The sequence below is a fragment of the Triticum aestivum genome, chromosome 7A, assembly GCF_018294505.1.
Source record: "Triticum aestivum cultivar Chinese Spring chromosome 7A, IWGSC CS RefSeq v2.1, whole genome shotgun sequence".
NCBI lineage: Eukaryota > Viridiplantae > Streptophyta > Magnoliopsida > Poales > Poaceae > Triticum > Triticum aestivum.
In genome coordinates this window covers 21,095,698-21,121,369 of record NC_057812.1, presented here as the reverse complement: position 1 = coordinate 21,121,369, position 25,672 = coordinate 21,095,698, and the positions used below count along the sequence as shown (strand labels likewise).

General features: G+C 44.7%; 1 protein-coding gene and 1 long non-coding RNA gene across 3 annotated transcripts; one reads left to right on the top strand and one right to left on the bottom strand.

Moving 5' to 3' along the window:
* Window positions 1-4,879: 4,879 nt before the first annotated feature.
* LOC123150237 (uncharacterized membrane protein At1g75140) lies at window positions 4,880-7,243 on the top strand. Its single transcript, XM_044570071.1, has one exon. The coding sequence runs from the start codon at window positions 4,922-4,924 to the stop codon at window positions 6,908-6,910; it is 1,989 nt and encodes a 662-aa protein (XP_044426006.1). The 5' UTR covers window positions 4,880-4,921; the 3' UTR covers window positions 6,911-7,243.
* Window positions 7,244-14,491: 7,248 nt separating this feature from the next.
* Window positions 14,492-17,087, bottom strand: LOC123153126 (uncharacterized). Of its 2 annotated transcripts, XR_006476377.1 has the most exons (4): window positions 16,572-17,087; window positions 16,341-16,450; window positions 15,775-15,875; window positions 14,492-14,816 (listed from the first exon to the last, which is right to left on the bottom strand). It is a non-coding gene; the product is annotated as an uncharacterized lncRNA (long non-coding RNA). The 2 variants fall into 2 exon arrangements; XR_006476378.1 differs by having other exon boundaries at window positions 14,492-15,875.
* Between the last annotated feature and the right edge of the window lie 8,585 nt (window positions 17,088-25,672).

The following is a 25,672-nucleotide window of genomic DNA, read 5'->3' as shown; positions in this document are numbered from 1 at the left end:
GTACGCAGTGTAAGTTCCTACTGTGTCCAGGAACAGAGCAGAAAGGGGCGTCAAAGCTTTGGAATGGCGTGCCTGGGTGCAGATTGCAGACTTTCGAGTTTTGAAGTTCAAAATTTATTTGAAATGCCGAATTTTGGTCGAATAGTTCACCTGTTATTAAAAAAAGTATGTTTTCTTTGTAGAGTATCATCTGTGGGGTTTCTCAGCCTAAAATTGCAGGTTTGTGCTCCATCGACGACACTATACCTATGTACATGCTCCAAAAGCAACATAGTTGATTATACAATCCAAACCTACCTAATATTATTTTTGCCATATCATGCCTTTCAAATTTTAAAAAAGATCGGTAAACAAACGGCCAAGAAGATTGCCTATTTCAAATTAAGGAAAATGTAGTGGTAAACGGACGGTCAAGAAGATCAGACTGCGACTTGTAGCCTCCTCCCTCCTAAGGGCATCTGTAACTGACCCCCTATAAATAAAGAAGGATCCGGCCGAGTAAACCCTTAGTGGAGTAAACCCCTAGCAACTTGACTCAGCTGATCGAGCGCGGGGGATGGAGATCGTGGCGTCGTGGCCACAGTCATGTGGCGAGGGTTTTTTTAGTGCGCGGGAGGTAGGTGGGGAAGCTCACGCGTGAGCCCTACCTGGCAGCGAGAGAAGCAGAGAGGGGCTGCGAGGCGAGTTGCGCTGCGTTGGGATGCTGCTTCAGGTGGGCTGGGCCTTAGTCTAGGTTCAGTTAGGATTTGTTTTTTCCCTTTTCTTTTTAATTTCCTTTCCGTTTTCTGTTTTCTATCTAATTTCATTTCTAATTTTAGTAACCATTTAATTGCAAAAAAAACTTGTTTTACAATAGTTTAAGAATATTTACATATGTTTAGACATTTATTCAGGGCCCTTTGGTAATCTATTTTCTGACCATATCATTTGATTTATTTCCACTTACAAGTTGGGCTTCCTTTGTGAATTGAATTTCCTGAATTTACCCCTCCTGCCCATTTCAAATATTTGTTTTGAATATATTTATTCTTCAAATTCTTTTAGCATTTTAATCACTTCCTTAACTTACCCCTTTAGAGTTCTTTTTAACTTTCAAAAGTTTGAATTGGAGTTTTGACTATTGGCGTGGGCTTTATGGAACTATTTCCAACCTAAGACAAGCACACAAGCTCACACTCAACATGTGGCTCAACTCTTGGGTTTCCGAATGATCCCTAATGGTTATTTGGGGTTTCTAATAATCCCCATGGTTCTTATTTGAGCCACACTTTTAGTCAATTCAAACAACTCATATCCTAATTCTAGCTAATACCAACCAATACTAACATGCCAACTTCTATGGAGTCCATGTTACCCAACTTTTCAGCACCTTTCCGCCAACGATACTTATGTCCGGGGACCAACGGTGAAGTTTAGTGTAGTTTGGGCCGGGGAGAGGGGGGGGGGGCATGGCCCCTGCCTTGGACATATCTGCAAAGAAAATAAATAAATATAGTCTCCCCTGCAATTACCACCTTCTATTTCAAGATTTTATCACTAAAGTGTCATAGATCTACGATCATGGTACGATTCTCATGATTTGCAGAGAGACTTGAGCAACCTTAGCAAATTATGTCGTTTTTATACCCCCGTGTGATGAGCTTCATTATGATATTTATAATGTGGGAAAACTCAGACTCTTAGAAGAGTTGAACTATTTAGACTCAATGGAGAAAGTAAAGGATTTGAAGCAAATCAACAAGTGCATTTAACCAAAGTAAGGGAGCTTAGCATCTATAACCTTGAGAATATACACATGAAATAAGAAGCAAACAAATAAAAAATGATAGAGACAATCTACTTTGAGAGGTTATATTATATTAGGATATTAAGCGGTTTAATACCGAGCCTTGTGTCGAGCAATCGTTATTGAAAGCCTTCAACCACATAGATAACTTCAAGAGAGGCGCATAAAAGGTCGGAGAGGCTCTTCTTGTCCCACATGGCTAGGTGATAATCTCTTTATTCTCTTCAACTCATTGGTGTCGCTTGGTAATACTGAAGCATATTGTCATAATGAAGGAGTTTTTTTTATAGAGCAAAGCTTTATTAGGATAATAACTCTTGAACTTGTTGGCTTGGGAAGTTTTGAAAAATGAATACCATCACATGACACTCATCATCTGTTACCTCTTTTGCAAGTATTGTTTATTAGAAACTACCCTAAACACTTGGAGCTTCGATTTTTGAACCACATTGTTTGTTGAAAATATGCCCTAGAGGTAATAATAAATGCATTATTATATTTCCATGTTCATTATTAAGTTTATATTTATGTGCTATAATTGTATTGGTTATTGAATATGAGATCCATAGGAAAAACCAAATGCATATGTGGAAATTTAAAATACCAATTGATCCCTAGTCTTGCCTCAAAGAATAGCTCATGTATTGATGATGATATTGTTTTCCTGATCATGAGCATTGTTAGGATTAATTGAGAACACCATTGTCGTTGGATAGACCCAACTTATGATTTTTTTTACTACGGACCCAACATATGAATTAGTGAGAGATGTTTTTGTTGTTATGTTATCGGTAATTTCATATAACTTTTTCATAATTGCCTAGTTCCTTAGACCATGAGAATATTGTATATCAACATACCGTATGGTTACTTTGGGGTTACTGTGGCCCTATTTGGTTCAGCTTTTATCGACAGATTCCTCTGCCGCGCAGTAGAATCTGAACCAAAGGGCGAACCCAGCAGAATCGGATTCCGGAAATCCGCTGCCAAAATCTGAACCAAAAGCAGTAGCAGTCCAGGACGTGCTTTCCAAAATCTGATTCCGCTACGGGCCAAAATCTGAAAAAGCTGTATCAGCTGGTTTGCCAAATGACCTACATCTTTTTCACATCAGATTTTCCACAGCTGTTTTTCCACAACAGATTGTTCACATCTGCTTTTAGAAATTCACAGTCGAACCAAACAGGACCTGAATGTCACTCCGTAACTGGATGTGAATAAAGGTGACTTACGGGTATACTGGAAAAATATGTCTTGATATCGATAGTTCAAGATTGGGATCCTCTCACGGTAGAGAGATACCCTCTAGGGCACTTGGTGTTATTGTATCTTTATCGTCTGGTCAGACACTGGTGGTTATGATCACGGGATGGCGGAACACAGACACAAGTAAAGAAAACAAAACCGATAACGAGGATAACCGGTATAGTGATCAAAGTATTGATAACTCCACTAAGTTTTACTCCACTCCTTATATATAACGACGTAAAGTTTCATTTTTTTTCTAAACTTATGCAATTCTAGTGTACATTGCAACTACATATTAGCACATATATAGAAACTAAACATAAATACGAATGTTCAAGCCAATCACGAATATAGTTTATAAATCAAATTCAGAGTTTACAAACTAAATTATTCAAATATGTACACACTGAATGGTCCAAATGTAGCAAATAACACGTGATAGAACAACTAGGAAGCACTATGACGTTGCCAGTGATGCTCAATAAGATCAATGAGGCCATGGTGGATAGATGCCATCGCAAGGTACTAACCCCATCGAGTAGTTGTGCCCATTGACCGAGTAGTTGCAAGCAGGTTGGCTTCGGAGCAAAGTAGTCTCATGATCTTGGCACGGCCCTCATCTCAACCTCTTCAACTACAATTCAAACGGCTAGGTTCAATCCAAATGGTTCGGTTCAAAGAGAAACGAACGAAAAAACTCATCTAGGTAATTCGTCGAACACTTGTGGTGTGGTAGTGATGCCCCGGCCAGCTGCCGTCGTTTCAGCCAAACCGGCGGGTGGCGAAGCCTGAAAATGACGTGCAGCGGCATGGAAGCAAGGTCAGGGAGCGGCGGCCTCTAAAGAGGAAGAAAAAGTGAATCAATCCGTCGAATCGGTTATGGCGACGACGACGACATTTCACCTCGATTCCGGCAACGGCGATGGTGGACGAACGGCCTGGGCGTCTGGCAGAACGGCGACGAGGGCCAAGGGAGGCAACGCTGTAGCGACTAGGGCCGGCAAGCGGTCACCGGCGAAGAGGCAGTGGCGGTGGGGAGGGGGGGGGGGCGATATAAATACGCAAGAGTTATGCTCCAAGTGGTAGCGGCGGAGTAAAAATAGGGGTGGGATTGGCGCTGGAGGATAATTTATCCTCCGCTAACGGCTATTGGGGATCGACTAGGTGCGCGCTAGAGGAGGATAAACGAATTTATCCTTCTCTAACACCGGACAAGGGATCGGTTAGAGTTGCCTTAAAAGCATCTCACCACACTCCTCAAAACTCTCACATATCGAGATGGATAGTCCTCACTCGATCGGGCACAGAAAAGCCCGTCCAGCAAGACTTTTCAAACTTCCCCCATATGTTCGAGCATTCCAAACCTAACTCATATGTGGTGAAGAAATGAGGCTGCCCAAACATCCGCAACATCATCTCGACACATTCCGGACCAAATTATCACTTTCCCTTTTTCTCTCTTCATCCCCTCTTAATCACATGCAAAAAAATAAAAAGACGACGTTCAAGTAAATGTAGTGAAGCGAAAACGTAGATTTACCACAATTACTAGTAGTACGCCAAAACCAGATGGAGGTCAAGTAATAATAAATGTAATGAAGTGAAAACGTAGATTTTCCTCTCTTTTACAGTCACAACGATCCTCTCGTCCATTGCATTGCACCTGCGCACGCAAACGAAACCAAAATAAAAGACGCGAGGCCACCGGCTGACCCGCGGGGCCCACAGGCGTCGCCCCGTGCCTGACGTGCGGGCCCGCCGAGGGATGGCCCTCCCGTGCCACTGCCACTTTCCCCGAGAGCAGATCCACCCCCGCTACTCGAGCCAATCCCGACCTCCCTGCACTACGCGCACCCAAAACCCTGCCCCCCCCACCCGCTGACAGCCATGGCCCACCGCGCCCCCGCCGCGCTCCTCCTCCTGCTCGTCGCCGTCGCCGCCGCCGCGTCGGGGGAGGGGCCGGCGTCGGAGGTGGTGGTTGGGGAGGAGACGGCGGAGGCGGGGATGCTGGGGCAGCTCGCGCGGCTGGAGGCGGTCGCGGAGTCGCTCGCCAGGTCCGTGCGCGCGCTGGAGGCCGCGCTCGCCAGATCCGCGGGCCCGGGGCCGCCCCCGCCCGCGCAGCCGCAGCAGCAGCAGCAGGAGGAGGTGGCGGTCTCCGACGCCGTGGCGGAGGAGGCGCCGGGCGGGGGCGGAGCGGGGCGGCGGGCCCCGCAGGGCGTGGCGGTGACCAAGCGCCGGCCTTTGTGGTCCGAGCGGTTCGTCTTCGCCGCGGCCGTGCGGCTCGGGGACGGCGCGCACGCGGCCGCCCAGGCCGCGCTGCCCTACGAGGACGCCGACGGCCTCACCAAGTACTTCGCCGTCGGCGACTCCCTCGGCCGCGTCTTCGTCTTCTCCGCCGCGGGGGACGCGCTGCTCGAGCTCGGCCTGCCCCCCGGCGAGTCCTCCTCCAGCCCATCCTCCCCGGTGACCGCCCTGCTCGCCTACCTCTCCCCGCGCCGCGCCGACTGCCTGCTCTTCGCGGGCCACGCGGACGGCTCCATCGCGGCGCACCGGCTCACCGAGTCCTCCCCGCACGGCGACGACTGGCTCACCCTCGCCGCGGCCTCCTCGCGGCTCCTCGTGCGCGGCCTCGACGGCGCCCCGGTCCTCCACCTCGAGGCGCACCACGCGGGGCGGTCCCGCTACGTGCTCTCCTGCGACGCCGGCCGCCGCATCCGCGTCTTCACCGAGAACGGCACGCTCTACGGCACCGCCATCGCCTCCTCCACGCCGCTCGCCTTCGTCAAGCAGCGCCTGCTCTTCCTCACCGAGGCCGGCGCCGCGTCGCTCGACCTCCGCTCCATGACCGTCCGGGAGACGCCCTGCGAGGGCCTCGCCGACGCGCTCAACGGCTCCCGCCCCAGGTCCTACTCCTTCGACCCCTCCGAGCGCTTCAAGGCCTACGGCTTCACCGACGCCGGCGACCTCGTGCACGTCCTGCTCATGGGCGACGTTGCCAACCTCAAGTGCCGGGTCCGGGCCGTCAAGAAGGCCGAGGTCGACAGCCCTGTTGCGATACAGACCATCAAAGGTTACCTCTTGGTGGCCAGCCAGGACAAGATCATGGTGTACAACACCTCGTCTCAGTACTATGGGAGGGTCGGGGCGCCCCGGCCGCTGTTCACCACTGCCATTAGGGACATCAAGGCTGTGTTTGCGGGTTCTAGCGCCGTCATGTCAGCCGCACCAGCTGGGAAGCCTCTTATTGCCGCGGACCGTGAGAAGCTCGTCATCTTGGGGCTTGGGGATGGTTACATCGCCATATACCGTTCCAACTTCCCGGTGTACAAGCCGGAGAGCAATGCTGTTGTGTGGAGTGGCCCGGCGCTGCTCTTCCTCCTCTTCTTGATTGGCATCTGGCAAGTCTATGTGAAGAAGAAGGATTCGTTGGGATGGACACCGGAGGAGACGTTTAACACCTCGGTCACAGCTCCTACAGGGAGCATCTTGAATCATCCAGCCAGTGAGCGAGCATTCGCAGACAGCACGACAAGAGCTGCTGATCGAAGCTATGTGGATGGCACGACCAGAGCAAGCGACAGAAGCTATGTGGATGCCACTGCAAGATCTACTGACCGAGGCTATGCTGAGGCTACCAGGGCTGTGGACCTACGCGGCGGGGCGTTGAGAAGTGCTCCGAGAAGGTACGTGTCCCCTACTAGGTATGCAGGGGCAGCCGGTATTCCGTATCGACCTGTTTCAGCCGAGCCCGGGCTTAGAGGAGCCACTCCAGAGCTGAAGTACCGAGGCCCAGGTATGGAGCCCCCTGGTTTCCCCAAGAAAAGGGAGACATTGTTCTCGAACAACCAAGCCGTAGTAGATGATCACGTCGAATGAGGCCGCCGGACTGTCGGTGCAGACAGTCGCCCCTAAATTTTGGTCTGGCTTGAAGTTCCTGCACCTAAGAGGGATATATGCCGCTGATCCACCCGCCTGTTGTTGTAAGTTGTAAAACTCAGGAAATGTTTGTATGGTACGAGTACATTATGGCCATTAGGATATCCGGCTGCAAATGGTGGAATACCATGAAGACTATGGGTTGCATCTGTGCATTTTACAACTATCTATGGGTAATAACCGTCTAAGCATGTTTACTTTGCTTTTCACCTTTAGCAATGTAAGGCAATCACTCTAGTCTCAAGTTTACAATGATCTCCAGTTGTGCTGGGATGCTTGGAGTCCCTCTACTTCTGAAGTGGTTTTCTAAGTAGCAGCATAAGATTCTCTTTTTATGGTAAATAGCAGCATTAGATTCTCTTTTTATGGTAAGTAGCAGCATTAGATTCTCTTTTTATGGTAAGTAGCAGCATTAGATGTCTTAGTTGCATGTGAAGATTTGCCCCAGCATTTAAAGTTTTAAACTAGGAAGAACCAGTAGATTCAGTCAATTACATTAGCATTCTGGTAGCCATAGGCCATATGTTCAATGTTGCTGAAGATGCAGGGACATCTTTTTGTTCTTCTGAGAACTTGCGAAGGATCGCGATCTGTGCACTCTAAAAAGTTTGGTGCGTCACGTGCTGCATTAGAGCTTCCGTTTCCTGTCACTATCTAATCCCTGTTCTATTTTTTTCTGCATCAATGTAAGGATGATCTGCTCACTTTCATTGAAGATACTTTGGCAGTGCTTGATAGCGCCATTTACCAAATCTGCTGACATGGACATGGGGGTGCAGTTATCCAATTTTGAGTTTTTTTTTCTCCTTGTCCCTTTCTCGTCAGTTGTGGCTCCTTCTATCTGCTTATCTGCTTCACATTTGGACGATAACAACGTTTTGTCTGCTTCATATATGTATGCTCCCAAACGTACATAAACATCTTTCTTTTAGTGAAAATGTACATAAATATCTTGTGACAACAAGGCCGGGTTCCGTCTGTGCATTTCATACTATCCATGGGTAGGTCTAAGTCATTTTTTATATGCTTTTCATCTTCAACTTTCACCTTTAACAATGTAAGGACATTGCTATCAAGTTCATAATTACCTCCAACTTGCTGGGATGCTTGAGATTGCTTTGGGACTGAATTTCTAAAGTAGCGGCATTGGGCGTCTGAGCTGCATGTGAAGATTTGCCTCAGCATATATTGTATAGAGGTTGCGTCAATCAATTCGGATTGGAGGGAGTAGAACCAGTAGATTCAGTTAATTACTTTTAACATTCTGGTAGCCATAGGCCATATGTTCATGTTGATGTGAAGATGCAGGGGTATCTATTTTTTTTTCCAAGAACTTGCGATTTGTGATTTTTATTTCAGGAACATGTGACTACTCAGGAAGGGCACGGTTTGCCATGTCACGCGCTCCATTGAGCTTTCATTTTCTGTCGCTACATAATCCTTGTTCATGATATTTGTTGACATTAACGTGATTTTTTATCTGTTTTTAAATATGCATATAATATATTTTTAAATACACGATGTAAACTTTTGAAGTGCACGGCAAACTGTTTTAATGTAGGGTGAACTTTTTTTAAAAACACATTGAAAATTAATTCAAAGTCCACGATGAACCTGTTAAAAGTACACCGAACGATTGTGAAAACACCATGAGCCCAAAAAGAACCGGAAAAAAAAGAAAAAAAGAAAAAAAAATGGAAAGAGAAAACTGGGTAAAAGGAACGAACAGGACAGGAAAAAAATCGAATTAAAAATCCTGATACTAGCGGGCTAGTAGGAGGAGGAAGTAACACACAGAGGAAAAAAAAACGCACCAACTGTAGGTGGAATGAAACACACAGAAGGAACAAACAAGTTGTAAAGACAATCGTGCTACATGAAGTTGCACAACAAGTGCAGTTTGGTGCTAAAGTTGAAAAATACGGAAAATTGGTGCCAGAACCTGTCCCAGCGTGCACGCACGGTCCAATTCTCGTCCACATAAGTCATATGTAACGCTTCGCCAGTTTTCCTCTCGTCCCTGGCGGCTGCAACCCTAGCCGCCGCCAGGGCCAATCTCCCAACGCCGTTCTTCGGCGGCTTCCCTCCGCCGGCGACCTCGGTCGTCGATTGTGAGGGGGGCCGCCAGATCCATGCGTGTGGATCGATTTTTCTCCTTTATAGTTTAGGTTTTTAGGTTGTTTATCGTCTTTACTTCGGTGATGGTGATGGCGGCGCTGAATAATGAATCTTCGGATCCTTCTCTGACGAGGCCATCGGTCCTATGGTTGGGGATGGATTTGGAAACCAGTCTGTTCAAGTAAGGATGGTGTGGCGGCGGCGGCATCCTTGTGGTGGACCTGTGCCCTCGGGCTCCACCGTTGCGACGACATTTGCTCCAGCGTCGACGCGGAGCTTGGGAGGTAGTCCAGGAGCGGATGCAGATTGTGGTCTGCATCGGCGACATCTGGAAGACGGAATATCTACTGGGTTCGTGGTTTGTGGATGGAAGGTATGGTTTCCTCCTTCGGCGTCTTAGTCGTGGTGGAGTGCCAGATCTGGAATTCGATGGCGTGTCCGGGGTGTTGCCCCGGTCTGATTCGTTCAACGGCAAGGGCTTCACTTTTGATGAGCCACTTTGGAGGTCCGCAAAGCTGCATATCAGCGATGGAGCCGCGTCGAGCTCGGGTGAGGTGGTGATTCGTCATTCTTTTTTTCGGTGGCTGCTGTGGTGGTGCCAGAAGCAGTTGACGAGCGTTGGTGTCAAGCTCAGAGATATTCTACTATCTTTTCAGTATCAGTATTGTCATGTCGGTCTTTACGTGATTTGTACTTTGTTCTTTATGATATGAATGAGACATGTATGCAAAAAGAAAAAACTCGTCTACATACGCCACTCACGTGGCATGACGGCATGGCGCTATGCCCACTGACAGTGACGGTTGGAGGCTGGAGCATTGCTGTTTTGCAGAAAACCCTAAATTAGTACAATATCTCGTAAAAAAAACACCCTGAAACGGCACCTATGCTTCTATATGACTGTTGGCTCCCATCTGTCGATGCACAGTATAAAGAAATACTCCCTCCGTTTCAGAATATAAGGTGCATAAATATCCATGAAAGTCAAGAGCATGTATGTTTGATCAAGCTTCTAGAATGAAATATCAACATCCACAATACAAAATAAGTAAAACATAATAATACTTTTCATGATGGATCTAACTATACGAATTTGGTATTATAGATATCAATATATACTTATGAAAACTTGATCAAACATGCACGAGTTTGATTTTTAAAAAAACTAACACACCTTATATGCGAGAGTATCAGCTGTGACATATATGAGCGCAGCGATAGCGGTATCTTTTGATAGAAGCCCACATGCCCACTCTTCTATCCCACCTACCCACATAGGGTATCATTGGCCTCGTGATCTCCATGAATAGAGATCACTACACAAAAACAACTATATGAAATGGACTTATTTTTTAAATGACCAAAAATACAAAATGGAACTTGAAAGAGCAAAAATCACGAGGCAAATCGAAAAGAAAAGAAGGCATAGGGAGAGAGATATGGAGCGCTTCTTCCAAGGGACTATTAAGAGCGACTAGAGCAGTGGCTTCGTCCGCTTCCGCAGCGGCTTCTTGATAATAATTTGATGCTTCCGCAAAATTTGCTTCGACATCACCAAGGGCCTTTTTTGCCATTGTTGCTTGCTCTTTCTAGACAGAAGCTTGCTTCAGCTTCTCCGCTGCGTTCTGGATCCGTTGCACTTCTTGTATATGAGCAACAGCCCGAATGAACCTCTCACAATGGTACCTGTTTGTGATTAAATCCAGACAGAGATCAGCCGGCCCTTCTCCCCCATTTTTTGAAACATATAAACGTGATTTTTCTAAAATGGTATCATCGGAGCATTTAGGGTGTGGTATCACTGGATATTTGCCCGCCATATTTTTTGGAATGGAGGGATCATTCATATGAAAAATCGTGCCCACACAATCGTGTTTGATGTCCATATAAAGGGATAACTGTGCTCAATGTCTGGTGGGCTGCAAGCACATTTATCCTTTGTAAGAACACGCTCTTGGGGCTTAGATGGGCTGCAATCACTGCAGCCTATTTTTACATGTTAGCTTATTTTCTTATTTTTTTTGTAATTTTGCAATACATTTCTAAATTCTAATCACAGTAAAAATTAAAACTTGGAATATACGTGTTCATATATTTTAGAATATGTTATAGAAAAAGTGTTCATATATTTAATAAAAAATATTGACTAATGTTCGTAATATATTTCATAAAACATATACACGTAGTAATTGGAAAAGTATTCATATAACTAAAACAAATTTAAGAATTAGTAACCTTTTTGTCTAATTTTAAATAATATTCAATTAAGGATCTGCAGTCTAGGGGCTTACTTTCATACATCTTTTCCTACTTGTTTTTAAGAAATATATAAATTTTTTTGGCAAACACACAAACTTTATTAAAGCACATGAACACTTTATAAGAGAACATACCACATTTCTCATATACTACATGAATATTTTATTAAAACCATGGACATCTTACAAATTATTCAAACGTTTTCAAAAATATTTTTAAATTATAATAATATTTTTATTATATATACGTACACGTTTTCAAATTATACAAACATTTTTATAATTCATAAATATTATTTTAATTATACGAACATTTTAAAACAATAAGTGGTTTTTTAGAAATTTTGAAAACGATAAGTTTTCTTGAGAAATTTTTAAAACAATAAGTGAAATATATTAATCTTCATGCCTCACGCAAACAAGGGCACCGGAGAGAAAAAGAAGCGTCGGCTGTGGCACAAACCTCCCATCAACCACGCGTCCCTCTAGCCAAGACCATCTCCAAAAATGACGCGTCCAATGGTAATAGTAGTAGTTTTTCCAAGAAACCAAGAAGATGAATAATATAACTTTGAAGCTGTAAGTAAAGAATTAATCTGGGCCGTCAGTTTTTCAGAGCCTGAACCTGAGCTCTTCAGGTGTACCGAGGCCAAGGTCCTAACTCCTAACAGGAGAGCAGCGACTGCGGAGAGCTCGGAGACGGGAGAGGAGCGGGGGAGGAGAAGGTGTGGGACTGCCACAACAGTGTTGGAGTCTCAAGTTTACAATGTTGTGCTGGGATGCTTGGAATTCCTCTACTTCTGAACTGGTTTCCTTTAGTAGCAGCATGCGATCAGTTTTTTCTAACGGTAAGTAGCAGCATTGGTTGACTTAGCTACACGTGAAGATTTGCCTCAGCATATAGACTAGGAAGAAGCAGTAGATTCAGTCAATTACATTAGCATTCTGGTAGCCATAGGCCATATGTTCAATGTTGCTGTGAAGGTGCAGGAACATCTTTCCTTTTCCTTTCAAGAACTTGCGAGGACTTGTGAAGGCACACTGAAAAGTTTGGTGCGTCGCGTGCTGTATTCGAGCTTTCGTTTCCTGTCACTATCTAATCCGTGTTCTATTATTTCTGCATCAATGTATGGAGGATCTCCTCACTTTCATTGAAGATACTTTGTACAGTGCTTGATAGCGCCACTTAACCAAATTTGATGACACTGACATGGACTCCTTGTCCTTTTGTCATCATTTATGGCTCCTTCGATCTGCTTATCTGCTTCACATTTGGATGGTAACAAATTTATACGTTAATCTTACCATAATTTAGTCTGCTTCATATATGTATGCTCCCAAATGTACGCAAATATCCTAATTTTTATGGAAATGTATATAAATATCTTGTGACTAAAAGACTGGGTTGCATATGTGCATTTCATACTATCCTAGGGTAGGTCTAAAGTCATGTTTGATATGCTTTTTCACTTTCAATGATGTAAGAAAGACATTGCGATCAAGTCCATATATAATCGCCACCAACTCTGCTGGGATGTTTGAGATTGCTATGGAGCTGAATTTCTAAGTAGCAGCAGTAGGTGTCTTACCTGCATGTGAAGATTTGCATCAGCATTTAAACTAGGAAGAACCAGTATATTCAGTCAATTACACTAGCATTCTGGTAGCCATAGGCCATATGTTCAGTGTTGATGTAAAGATGCAGGGATATCTTTTTATTTTTTTTCCTTTCAAGAACTTGCGACGACTCGTGAGGCGCGCAATTTGCGCACACTAAAATGTCCGCCACGCACGTGCTACATCTGAGTTTTCGCATCCTTTTCATTTTTTGGGGACCGGAAGCTTTCCTTTCCTATCATTGTCTAATCACTGTTCTATCTTTCTTGCATCAATGTGTGGAGGACCTGCTCACTTCCTTTGAAGGTTTCTCTTGCATCAGGAAACTTGTTGACGTCGACATTATGTTCCATTGTTCAATTGTTCAAAAAGAAATTTTCAGTTGCTCCCACATTTCTGGCTCTTCTCTACACTAGTAAGCTTGCACGTGCAACGCACGTCTCAGCTAATGCTCTTCTCAAAGATACATCTATTCCCCCATCAAATATAGGGGGTAGTGTAAGAAAACGACACAAAAAAAGTCAAGGTAACCTTCATCATATAGGCTCTAAACCATGTTTTAAGGCCCTTACATCCAGCGAGAGTTTGGTTTAAGGTTGTTGAATTTCATTTTTTTTTTCATAATTTATCTCGATATAAACAGAGATCATTGATGGTGCTTTCAAAAACTCTGAACATTCTGGTTGATTACAAACTACATACAATAGATATGTGTGAACAACATGTATTTTTGGACCAATGTTGCAACTTGCAAAATGCAAGTTATACTTTTCCTTCCCCAAGAGAATTTACAAAGGTATGCTTAGCAAGGAAGCATCAATGTTTGATTCTGTCAGATGGCAAGGCACTCATACATTTTCAAGGCAATATTATTTGCAACCAAACGTCACGCATGGCTTCTTTTACCCAGGAGATGAATTTATCCGGATAATCTTTTAGACCATCCATCACTTTGATTTGCCTGCAATTGCAATTCTAGTATGTATGCCATTCAACAGGGTGCACATGCACAGAAAAAGAAGTAAACAAGACAAGTTGGGAGGTGTACATTACTAACTGAAAATGATCTTTTATCTGTTTTCTTAAAAGATTCCTTGTTGATTCTTCTTGGTAAGTAAAAGTAAGTAGGAAGACAAGATTGGAAGGCAACATATCCTTGTCTCTGTCCCTATGGACTGTAGGAGTGATAACATGGTTTCTTTTCGTTTAAGCACTTACATTTTACTTGAGTACACAAGCGATAATATTTGTATTTAGAATATATAAATATTGACATTGGTTGCTTTGGGCAAAAAGATTGTGAAGTATTGGTTTTGAGCCACGATGTGAGTATTCATTATATGGTTCGACGAATGATACAAGCAAAAAAAATCTCATTAATTGATGATCAGACTTCTTGGATTGAGGTTAGCTGGGAAAAAACCCAAGAGCGCTCATTATTTAATATTTTGCAAAAAAATGTTATCATTTAATGAGAGCAATCTCCCTTGCTCTCTAAGTGCTAAAAAGGCAATGAGACATGTGTGAATGAAAAATAAACATACATAGTAGATATGAACTTTAGCCCTTGGATATGTTGGTTCACTTATATGATCACAATAAGTAAACATACCTTGTTGTCCATAATTAAAGCAAAACACATCATGTGCTCAAGTACATGCTAATTATGAAATAAATGCCAATTATGTCATCGGATACGATGAGCCCACAAGCAAAGATAAATGGAATGACATGCCATGAAATCTCTAGCCAGGTTTTCTGTTTAATTCCCGGAAGAAGAATCTAGCTGGTCTCTTTCAATTGTGCCTCCAACTTTGTTCTGTGACAGCGATGTGGAGTTTGGACCGGATTCCCTGGGAGCATAAGAGAAGTCGTGAAGAAATGATCTTTACATATGCAGTAGTTCAAACATGGTCCTATTGAACAGTTCTAAGATGAAGCCATGCTACTTGGTGTTGCTGCCTAAAAGGACACAGAAAATGATCACCGAGAACATTCTATTGATCCTTCTATTTTCTAGAATGACATCAAGAAGTAACTTCCTGGAATGGTATGATAGTTGTAGTACTTAGGAATCTATTATATCTTTCATTTTCTAGGCATATATATTATCACGTACAACCTGATCCTTCTGTTTTCTGTACAAGAAAACTGAATTCCAGTTTGAATCAGATGTATCATCATATTCCAATAGTAAAAATGAATTTTGAACAAGCAGTAGGAAAGCAAGCACATCTAAAAGGTATTTTTGAAATAGCATGACCAGAAACCTTGCAAATTGCAGTACAACCATAATACTAACATCATTTGTGATTTCCAAAAATTACCAAAAAGGAAACCTACATGTATATCTTCACAACATAAAAAGGAGATATTGGGGCAATGATCATGGTGCCCAGCTGCGACGTATCTGAAATGTTGTCTGCTGTCCCATCTATGACCTCTAAGAATTTTCCATAAGTAACTATTCTAAAATATACCTAGCAAGCTACATGTGTAATATCACTCGAATTTAAACAAATGATAACACAATCTTCAGATGGATAAAATCACATCACCGTTGGATAAAAGAATGTTGCTGTCTGAGAGCGTGGAAAGTCCACAACCTGTCTGGAATCATTGAATACTAACATATGTTTTAGGAAGCAAACCCTCATTTCATTAGTATTTTCAAAGCATGCAGATTGGAGTCCTTCTCTCTATCATAACAAATTCTAAAAATCAGCATAAGTCTAAAAGCTTTCGAGGTGGTATGTTAAAAAGAGGGAGAGATAGAACAAGGTAATAAACAAAGAACAGTTGTGGTTTTACCTGTAGTCAAATGTAGGGAAAATATAATGAAGAGCATTCACTACTAAATCCACGGTGGCGATATCTATTACAGAAGTATCCACCAAGTGGTCATGTTGAACCTGTAAGCCAAAACAGGGGTCAAAAAAGTGAAAGACAGACAACAAGCTGGTTAAATTTGAACTCTGATGTCATGATTTAAGAGTTCAAACTTAATATAAGTGAACTCAAAATGAACTGCAGTCTTTTCTTGTATAACAACAACCTTGACAACGATTTTTTTCCCATCATGTGTTGTGGCGGCATGAACTTGCACAAGAGAAGCACTTGCAAGCGGGAAAAGGAAGAATTGTGCAAAAACGTACACCACCAAGAATAGGGGGAAGCCAAAATTTTATGTCAGAGTTTCTTCTAAACTAAAAATAGGCTGAGCATAAATCCAGGTTCTGATTCAAGGTGAATACTCTGTTGTCCAACAACTGAACTAAGCACGCTCAGTCTGATTGTTTGGTTTTGCTAATCAATACAACAACCAAGTTACTTCAGCAGGGTGTAGGACAATGTTGTAATGCAATGAAGGAACTAACAGTTTGTGGCAATTTTCTCCAATCTCTTTATTGAAGACTTCGTAGACGTCCTCGTATGAGGAAACTGGGCACCTCTTTTGCATCGGCGCCCTCATCGTCGGCACATACACCTGTGGTAGTACAAGCAAACAAGCAGTTCTTCCTCAACCACAAAATTATACAGTCCTACAACAGATGAATCCAAAGTAAATTCAGGCATGTCCACACAGAGTTAGGAATTCGTTTTCATACCAGTTTGCGATGTGCTTGCCGAGCTTGATGTAGATGCCGCCTTTCCGGAAGCAGAGCTCCTGGAGGTGGTTGACGGAGAGTCCGCCCTGCGTGCACCAACTTCGTAGGAAGGAAGGAGATGTGCGACCGGAGAGGCGAGGGATACGGGCGCCGCCGGGCCGCTGGATCGCGTGCGGCCACGTTCGCCGGATCCCACCCCGAGTGCGCCCAATTTGTGGTTAGGGAAGCGACTTGCGACCGGAGAGGCGAGGGATGCGGGAGCCGCCGGGCGGCTGGATCGCGCGCGGCCGCGTTCGCCGGAGCCCGCACCGCGTGCGCCCACTTCGTGGTTAAGGAGGAGACCGGTGTGGCCGAAAGGGAGGGGGAGGGGAGGGGACCCGCCGCGCCGCGGGCTGGAGCGCGGCATCCTTCGCCGGTGGCCGCCCACGCTCGAGGGGTGAGATTAGGGGCAATAGGTGGGTGGTTAGCGTTAATTTCGGGCTGGGATTCCTCGTGGGTGCTTCTGCGTGGCAGAGTTTTCGTCCGCCTGTGGATGTGTTTTCCTGTTTAATAGTAGTATATATAGATATAGAATATCACACGCGCAGAGATCTGTACTAGTGTTGGGCCATAGTTGGGCTGTACTTTCACAGAGACCTCTACTAGCTGTTGGGCTATAGATAGACTTGTACCAGTGTTGGCCTATGGTTTGGCGGAAGCTCCCGCGTTGGGGGGAGCCCCAGATCGGCCGGCCCAGCCGCGCCGGGAGGCCATGGCCTGTTTTTTGTTTCATTTGTTTCTCGTTTTTTGCTTTATTTTTGTATTTTTCTTTATACTTTAAAATATTCTACATATATACAAAAAACACTCTTCAAAAACATATTTGAAAAATGTTGAACAAGTAATTGAAAAAAGTTGAATAAGTATTAAAAATGTTGAATCAGTATTTAAAAAATGTTGAGTGAGTATATGAAAAATGTTGAATAAATATTTGAAAATGCTGAATAAGTATTAAAAATCTTGAACACATATTTGAAAAATGGTGAATAAATATTAAAAAAAATGTTAAATGAGTATTTGAAAAATGTTGAACAATTATTTGAAAAATGTTGAATAAGTATCAAAATGTTAAACAAGTATTTGAAAAATGTTGAATAAGCGTTCGGACAATGTTGAACGTGTATACAAAAAATGTTGATCACTTATTAAAATATGTTTTTGACATATACGAAAATGTACAGTGAAAACGAAAACAAACATAAGGAAAAAACAAAAAATGAAGAAGAAAATAGAAAACCAAATAAAAAATGGAGAAGAAAAAAGATAAGCAAAAAAAGGAAGAAAAAACAAAGAACTATGAAAAACAAAAATAAAAAACAGAAAAAAAAAACCCGTGAAAACCAATGGAAAAATCGGCTTTGTTCGCCTCAAGTATATTACACGCCTAGTCCTAACCATGTGCAAGACAAGCGACCTCCTAGGAGACCACAGATCGATCCCCACTTCTCCTATATCTTTCTCTTTTTCATTTAACTCTGCGCGAAAAATAGGCTGACCCAATTACTGTACCCTTCAGCGAGAGTTCCTACGTTCTCTGGCTTAAAGCGAGATATAGTCGCCGCGATAGTATACCCCGAATTTCAAGTCCCTTTTATTAGGAACTTCAAAACCCTAGAAAGGAAACTTTGGCTCCCATGGTAGGAGCAAGGCGCTGGTCGGGCTCACACCGCCGCCTATTCAGGGCTAATTGACGATTGAGTTCTGGCGGATGATGGGGTTCATGATGACTGGCGGGTCAGCGGTGTGAGGCCAGGCCTGGAACTTGGCGTCTGTGGCCTGCCACCACTCCTTGTCGACCGCCATCTTGCAAACGGTGCTTGGAGCCAAATGGAAGAAGCAGTGTTAGATGCATTCTTCCAAGAGGTTAGGGGCACAAACCTCCAAAGATCTTGTCAGAAACGATCGTGTCGCATGTTTGAAATAGAGATAGATATCTTTGTAACAACTTGTGTAATCTCAACAAACTCTATCTCCTCTCCCTCTCCACGCATCTATCCTCTCGATGTAACAAACCGAATCCTAGCGACCGGTTCTGATGTAAACGCCACGGTAGGGGCTTTTCCTACCCAACATCAATATAAACCACGCGGCTCTCCTCCAGGAGAGTAGGAACGCTTCCATCTAATATGGTATACAGAGCCATCCTCTTCCTATCGATCTAGCCAGAAGCTTTCTTCCCATTGCCTTCGCCATGTCCTCCACCTCGGCAATCATCACCCTAAACCTAGGAGCTCCACTAGCCGATAAACTCACCAAAACAAACTTCATCCTATGGAAAGCTCAAGTCATGCCTGGCCTGCAAGGAGCGCAGGTCATCGGCCTCCTTGACGGAACCGACGTTGCGCCACTGAGGACGGTGCAGACGCAGCAGACGGACAAAAGCACCACCACAGAGCCCAACCCTCTGTATGCGCAGTGGGTCTTGAAGGACCAGCAGGTCCTGAGCCATCTTCTGAACTCCTTGTCGAAGGAGATCCTCGCCCAAGTCGTGAGTAAGGAAACATCCTTTGAACTTTGGACTGCCATCACCACACTTTTTGCCTCGCAGTCTCAATCGTGCATCACAAACTTGCGGATCGCCATCACCAACACGAAGAAGGGATCCATGTCCTGCAATGCCTTCATGGCCCGGATGAAAAATCTGGGAGACGAGCTCGCTGCAGCGGGCCGGTGTTGGGGAACGTAGCATAAATTCAAAATTTTCCTACGTGTCACCAAGATCTATCTATGGAGTCATCTAGCAACGAGGGAGGAGTGGATCTACATACCCTTGTAGATCGCGCGCGGAAGCGTTCAAGAGAACGGGGTTGATGGAGTCGTACTCATCGTGATCCAAATCACCGATGATCCTAGCGCCGAACGGACGGCACCTCCGCGTTCAACACACGTACGGAGCAACGACGTCTCCTCCTTCTTGATCCAGCAAGGGGGGAGGAGAGGTTGATGGAGATCCAGCAGCACGACGGCGTGGTGGTGGAAGTAGCGGGATTCCAACAGGGCTTCGCCAAGCGCTGTGGGAGGAGAGAGATGTGTCATGGGAGGGAGAGGGAGGCGCCAGGGCTTAGGTGTTGCTGCCCTCCCTTCCCCCCACTATATATAGGGCCAAGGGAGAGGGGGGGGGGGCGCAGCCTTGGCCCTTCCTCCAAGGAAGGGTGCGGCCAGGGAGGAGTCCCTCCTCCCCAAGGCACCTCGGAGGTGCCTTCCCCCTTTAGGACTCTTCCTTTCCCTCTTCTCTTGGCGCATGGGCCTTTTGGGGCTGGTGCCCTTGGCCCATATAGGCCAAGGCGCACCCCCTACAGCCCATGTGGCCCCTCGGGGCAGGTGGCCCCACCCGATGGACCCCCGGGACCCTTTCGGTGGTCCTGGTACAATACCGGTGATCCCGAAACTTGTCCTGATGGCCGAAATAGCACTTCCTATATATAATTCTTTACCTCCGGACCATTCCGGAACTCCTCGTGACGTCCGGGATCTCATCCGGGACTCCGAACAACTTTCGGGTTACCGCATACTAATATCTCTATAACCCTAGCGTCACCGAACCTTAAGTGTGTAGACCCTACGGGTTCGGGAGACATGCAGACATGACCGAGATGACTCTCCGGTCAATAACCAACAGCGGGATCTAGATACCCATGGTGGCTCCCACATGTTCCACGATGATCTCATCGGATGAACCACGATGTCAAGGACTTAATCAATCCCGTATACAATTCCCTTTGTCTATCGGTACGACACTTGCCCGAGATACGATCGTCAGTATCCCGATACCTTGTTCAATCTCGTTACCGGCAAGTCTCTTTACTCGTTCCGTAACACATCATCCCATGATAAACTCCTTGATCACATTGTGCACATTATGATGATGTCCTACCGAGTGGGCCCAGAGATACCTCTCCGTTTACACGGAGTGACAAATCCCAGTCTCGATTCGTGCCAACCCAACAGACACTTTCGAAGATACCTGTAGTGTACCTTTATAGCCACCCAGTTACGTTGTGACGTTTGGCACACCCAAAGCACTCCTACGGCATCCAGGAGTTGCACAATCTCATGGTCTAAGGAAATGATACTTGACATTAGAAAAGCTTTAGCATACGAACTACATGATCTTGTGCTAGGCTTAGGATTGGGTCTTTGTCCATCACATCATTCTCCTAATGATGTGATCCCGTTATCAATGACATCCAATGTCCATGGTCAGGAAATCGTAACCATCTATTGATCAACGAGCTAGTCAACTAGAGGCTTACTAGGGACATGGTGTTGTCTATGTATCCACACATGTATCTGAGTTTCCTATCAATACAATTCTAGCATGGATAATAAACGATTATCATGAACAAGGAAATATAATAATAATCAATTTATTATTGCCTCCAGGGCATATTTCCAACAGTCTCCCACTTGCACTAGAGTCAATAATCCAGTTCACATCGCTATGTGACTAACACTCAAGGTCACATCCCCATGTGACTAACACCCAAAGAGTTTACTAGAGTCAATAATCTAGTTCACATTACCATGTGATTAACACTCGATGAGTTCTGGGTTTGATCATGTTATGCTTGTGAGAGATGTTATAGTCAACGGGTCTGAATCTTTCAGATCCGTATGTACTTCGCAAATCTCTGTCATCTCCTAGATGCAGCTACCACGTTCTATTTGGAGCTATTCCAAATAACTGTTCTACTATACGAATCCAGTTTACTACTCAGAATAATCTGGATTAGTGTCAAAGTTTGCATCGACGTAACCCTTTACGACGAACTCTTTTACCACCTCCATAATCGAGAAAATTCCTTAGTCCACTTGTTACTAAGGATAACTTTGTTGGAAATATGCCCTAGAGGCAATAATAAATTAGTTATTATTATATTTCCTTGTTCATGATAATCGTTTATTATCCATGCTATAATTGTATTGATAGGAAACTCAGATACATGTGTGGATACATAGACAACACCATGTCCCTAGTAAGCCTCTAGTTGACTAGCTCGTTGATCAGTAGATGGTTACGGTTTCCTGACCATGGACATTGGATGTCATTGATAACGGGATCACATCATTAGGAGAATGATGTGATGGACAAGACCCAATCCTAAGCCTAGCACAAAGATCGTGTAGTTCGTATGCTAAAGCTTTTCTAATGTCAAGTATCATTTCCTTAGACCATGAGATTGTGCAACTCCCGGATACCGTAGGAATGCTTTGGGTGTACCAAACGTCACAACGTAACTGGGTGGCTATAAAGGTACACTACAGGTATCTCCGAAAATGTCTGTTGGGTTGGCACGAATCGAGACTGGGATTTGTCACTCCGTGTAAACGGATAGGTATCTCTGGGCCCACTCGGTAGGACATCATCATAATGTGCACAATGTGATCAAGGAGTTGATCACGGGATGATGTGTTACGGAACGAGTAAAGAGACTTGCCGGTAACAAGATTGAACAAGGTATCAGGATACCGACGATCGAATCTCGGGCAAGTATCGTACCGCTAGACAAAGGGAATTGTATACGGGATTGATTAAGTCCTTGACATCGTGGTTCATCCGATGAGATCATCGTGGAACATGTGGGAGCCAACATGGGTATCCAGATCCCGCTGTTGGTTATTAACCGGAGAGTCGTCTCGGTCATGTCTACATGTCTCCCGAACCCGTAGGGTCTACACACTGAAGGTTCGGTGACGCTAGGGTTATAGAGATATTAGTATGCGGTAACCCGAAAGTTGTTCGGAGTCCCGGATGAGATCACGGACGTCAGAGGAGTTCCGGAATGGTCCGGAGGTAAAGAATTATATATAGGAAGTGCTATTTCGGCCATCGGGACAAGTTTCGGGGTCACCGGTATTGTACCGGGACCACCGGAAGGGTCCCGGGGGTCCACCGGGTGGGGCCACCTGCCCCGGGGGCCACATGGGCTGTAGGGGGTGCGCCTTGGCCTACATGGGCCAAGGGCACTAGCCCCAAGAGGCCCATGCGCCAAGAGAAGAGAAAAAGGGGAGAGTCCTAAAAGGGGAAGGCACCTCCGAGGTGCCTTGGGGAGAGGATGGACTCCTCCCCCTTTGGCCGCACCCTTCCTTGGAGGAAGGGGCAAGGGCCGCGCCTCCCCCCTCTCCCTTGTCCCTATATATAGTGGGGAAAAGGAGGAGCAACCATACCTAAGGCCTGGCGCCTCCCTCTCCCTCCCGTGACACATCTCCCTCCTCCCGCTGCGCTTAGCGAAGCCCTGTTGGAATCCCGCTACTTCCACCACGCCGTCGTGCTGCTGGATCTCCATCAACCTCTCCCTCCTCCTTGCTGGATGAAGGCGTGGGAGACGTCTCCGTTCCGTACGTGTGTTGAACGCGGAGGTGCCGTCCGTTCGGCGCTAGGATCATCGGTGATTTGGATCACGACGAATTCGACTCCATCAACCCCGTTCTCTTGAATGCTTCCGCGCGCGATCTACAAGGGTATGTAGATCCAATCCTCCCTCGTTGCTAGATGACTCCATAGATTGATCTTGGTGACACGTAGGAAAATTTTGAATTTATGCTACGTTCCCCAACAGTGGCATCATGAGCTAGGTCTATGCGTAGTTTCTATGCACGAGTAGAACACAAAGTAGTTGTGGGCGTTGATTTTGTTCAATATGCTTGCCGTTACTAGTCTTATCTTGATTCGGCGGCATCGTGGGATGAAGCGGCCCGGACCGACCTTACACGTACTCTTACGTGAGACTGGTTCCACCGACTGACATGCACTAGATGCATAAGGTGGCTAGCGGGTGTCTGTCTCTCCTACTTTAGTCGGATCGGATTCGATGAAAAGGGTCCTAATGAAGGGTAAATAGCAATTGGCATATCACGTTGTGGTTTTTGCGTAGGTAAGAAACGTTCTTGCTAGAAACCCATAGCAGCCACGTAAAACATGCAAACAACAATTAGAGGACGTCTAACTTGTTTTTGCAGGGTATGCTATGTGATGTGATATGGCCAAAGGATGTGATGAATGATATATGTGATGTATGAGATGATCATGTTCTTGTAATAGGAATCACGACTTGCATGTCGATGAGTATGACAACCGGCAGGAGCCATAGGAGTTGTCTTAATTTATTTACGACCTGCGTGTCAACTTAAACGTCATGTAATTACTTTACTTTATTGCTAAAGCGTTAGCCATAGTAGTAGAAGTAATAGATGACGAGACAACTTCAAGAAGACACGATGATGGAGATCATGATGATGGAGATCATGGTGTCATGCCGGTGACAAGATGATCATGGAGCCCCAAGATGGAGATCAAAGGAGCTATATGATATTGGCAATATCATGTCACTACTATTTGATTGCATGTGATGTTTATCATGTTTTTGCATCTTGTTTACTTAGAATGACGGTAGTAAATAATATGATCCCTCATTACAATTTCAAGAATGTGTTCTCCCCTAACTGTGCACCGTTGCTAAAGTTCGTCATTTCGAAGCACCACGTGATGATCGGGTGTGATAGATCCTTACGTTCACATACAACGGGTGTAAGACAGTTTTACACATGCAAAACACTTAGGGTTAACTTGACGAGCCTAGCATGTACAGACATGGCCTCGGAACACAAGAGACCGAAAGGTCGAGCATGAGTCGTATGGTAGATACGATCAACATGAAGATGTTCACCAATGATGACTAGTCCGTCTCACGTGATGATCGGACACGGCCTAGTTGACTCGGATCATGTAATCACTTAGATGACTAGAGGGATGTCTATCTAAGTGGGAGTTCATAAGATGAACTTAATTATCCTGAACATAGTCAAAAGGTCTTCGCAAATTATGTCGTAGCTCGCGCTTCAGTTCTACTGTTTAGATATGTTCCTAGAGAAAATTTAGTTGAAAGTTGATAGTAGCAATTATGCGGACTAGGTCCGTAAACTGAGGATTGTCCTCATTGCGTCATAGAAGGCTTATGTCCTTAATGCACCGCTCAGTGTGCTGAACCTCGAACGTTGTCTGTGGATGTTGCGAACATCTGACATACACATTTTGATAACTACATGATAGTTCAGTGCGTAATGCTAAATGGTTTAGAATTGAGGCGCCAAAGATGTTTTTTGAAACGTCGCGGAACATATGAGATGTTTCGAGAGCTGAAATTGGGATTTCAGGCTTGTGCCCACGTCAAGAGGTATAAGACCTCCGACGATTTTCTTAGCTTGCAAACTAAGGGAGAAAAGCTCAATTGTTGAGCTTGTGCTCAGATTGTCTGAGTACAACAATCATTTGAATCGAGTGGGAGTTGATCTTCCAGATGAGATAGTGATGTTTCTCCGAAGTCATTACCACCAAGCTGCTAGAGCTTCGTGTTGAACTATAATATATCAGGGATATATATGATGATCCTTGAGATATTCGCGATGTTTGACACCACAAAAGTAGAAATCAAGAAGGAGCATCAATCGTTGATGGTTGGTGAAACCACTAGTTTCAAGAAGGGCAAGGGAACAAAGGGATACTTCATGAAACGGCAATTCAGCTGCTGCTCTAGTGAAGAAACCCAAGGTTGAACCCAAACCCGAGACTGAGTGCTTCTGTAATAAGGGGAACAGCCACTGGAGCAGAATTACCCTAGATACTTGGTAGATGAGAAGGCCGGCAAAGGTCGATAGAAGTATACTGGATATACATTGTGTTGATGTGTACTTTACTAGTACTCCTAGTAGCACCAGGGTATTAGATACCGGTTCGGTTACTAAGTGTTAGTAACTCGAAATAAAAGCTACGGAATAAACGGAGACTAGCTAAAGGTGAGCTGACGATATGTGTTGGAAGTGTTTCCAATGTTGATATGATCAACCATCGCACGCTCCCTCTACCATCGAGATTGGTGTTTGCGTTGAGCATAGACATGATTGGATTATGTCTATCATAATAGGTTATTCATTTAAGGAGAATAATGGTTAATCTGTTTATTTGAATAATACCTTCAATGGTCTTGCACCTAAAATGAATGGTTCATTGAATCTCAATCGTAGTGATACACATGTTCATGCCAAAAGATATAGATAGTAATGAT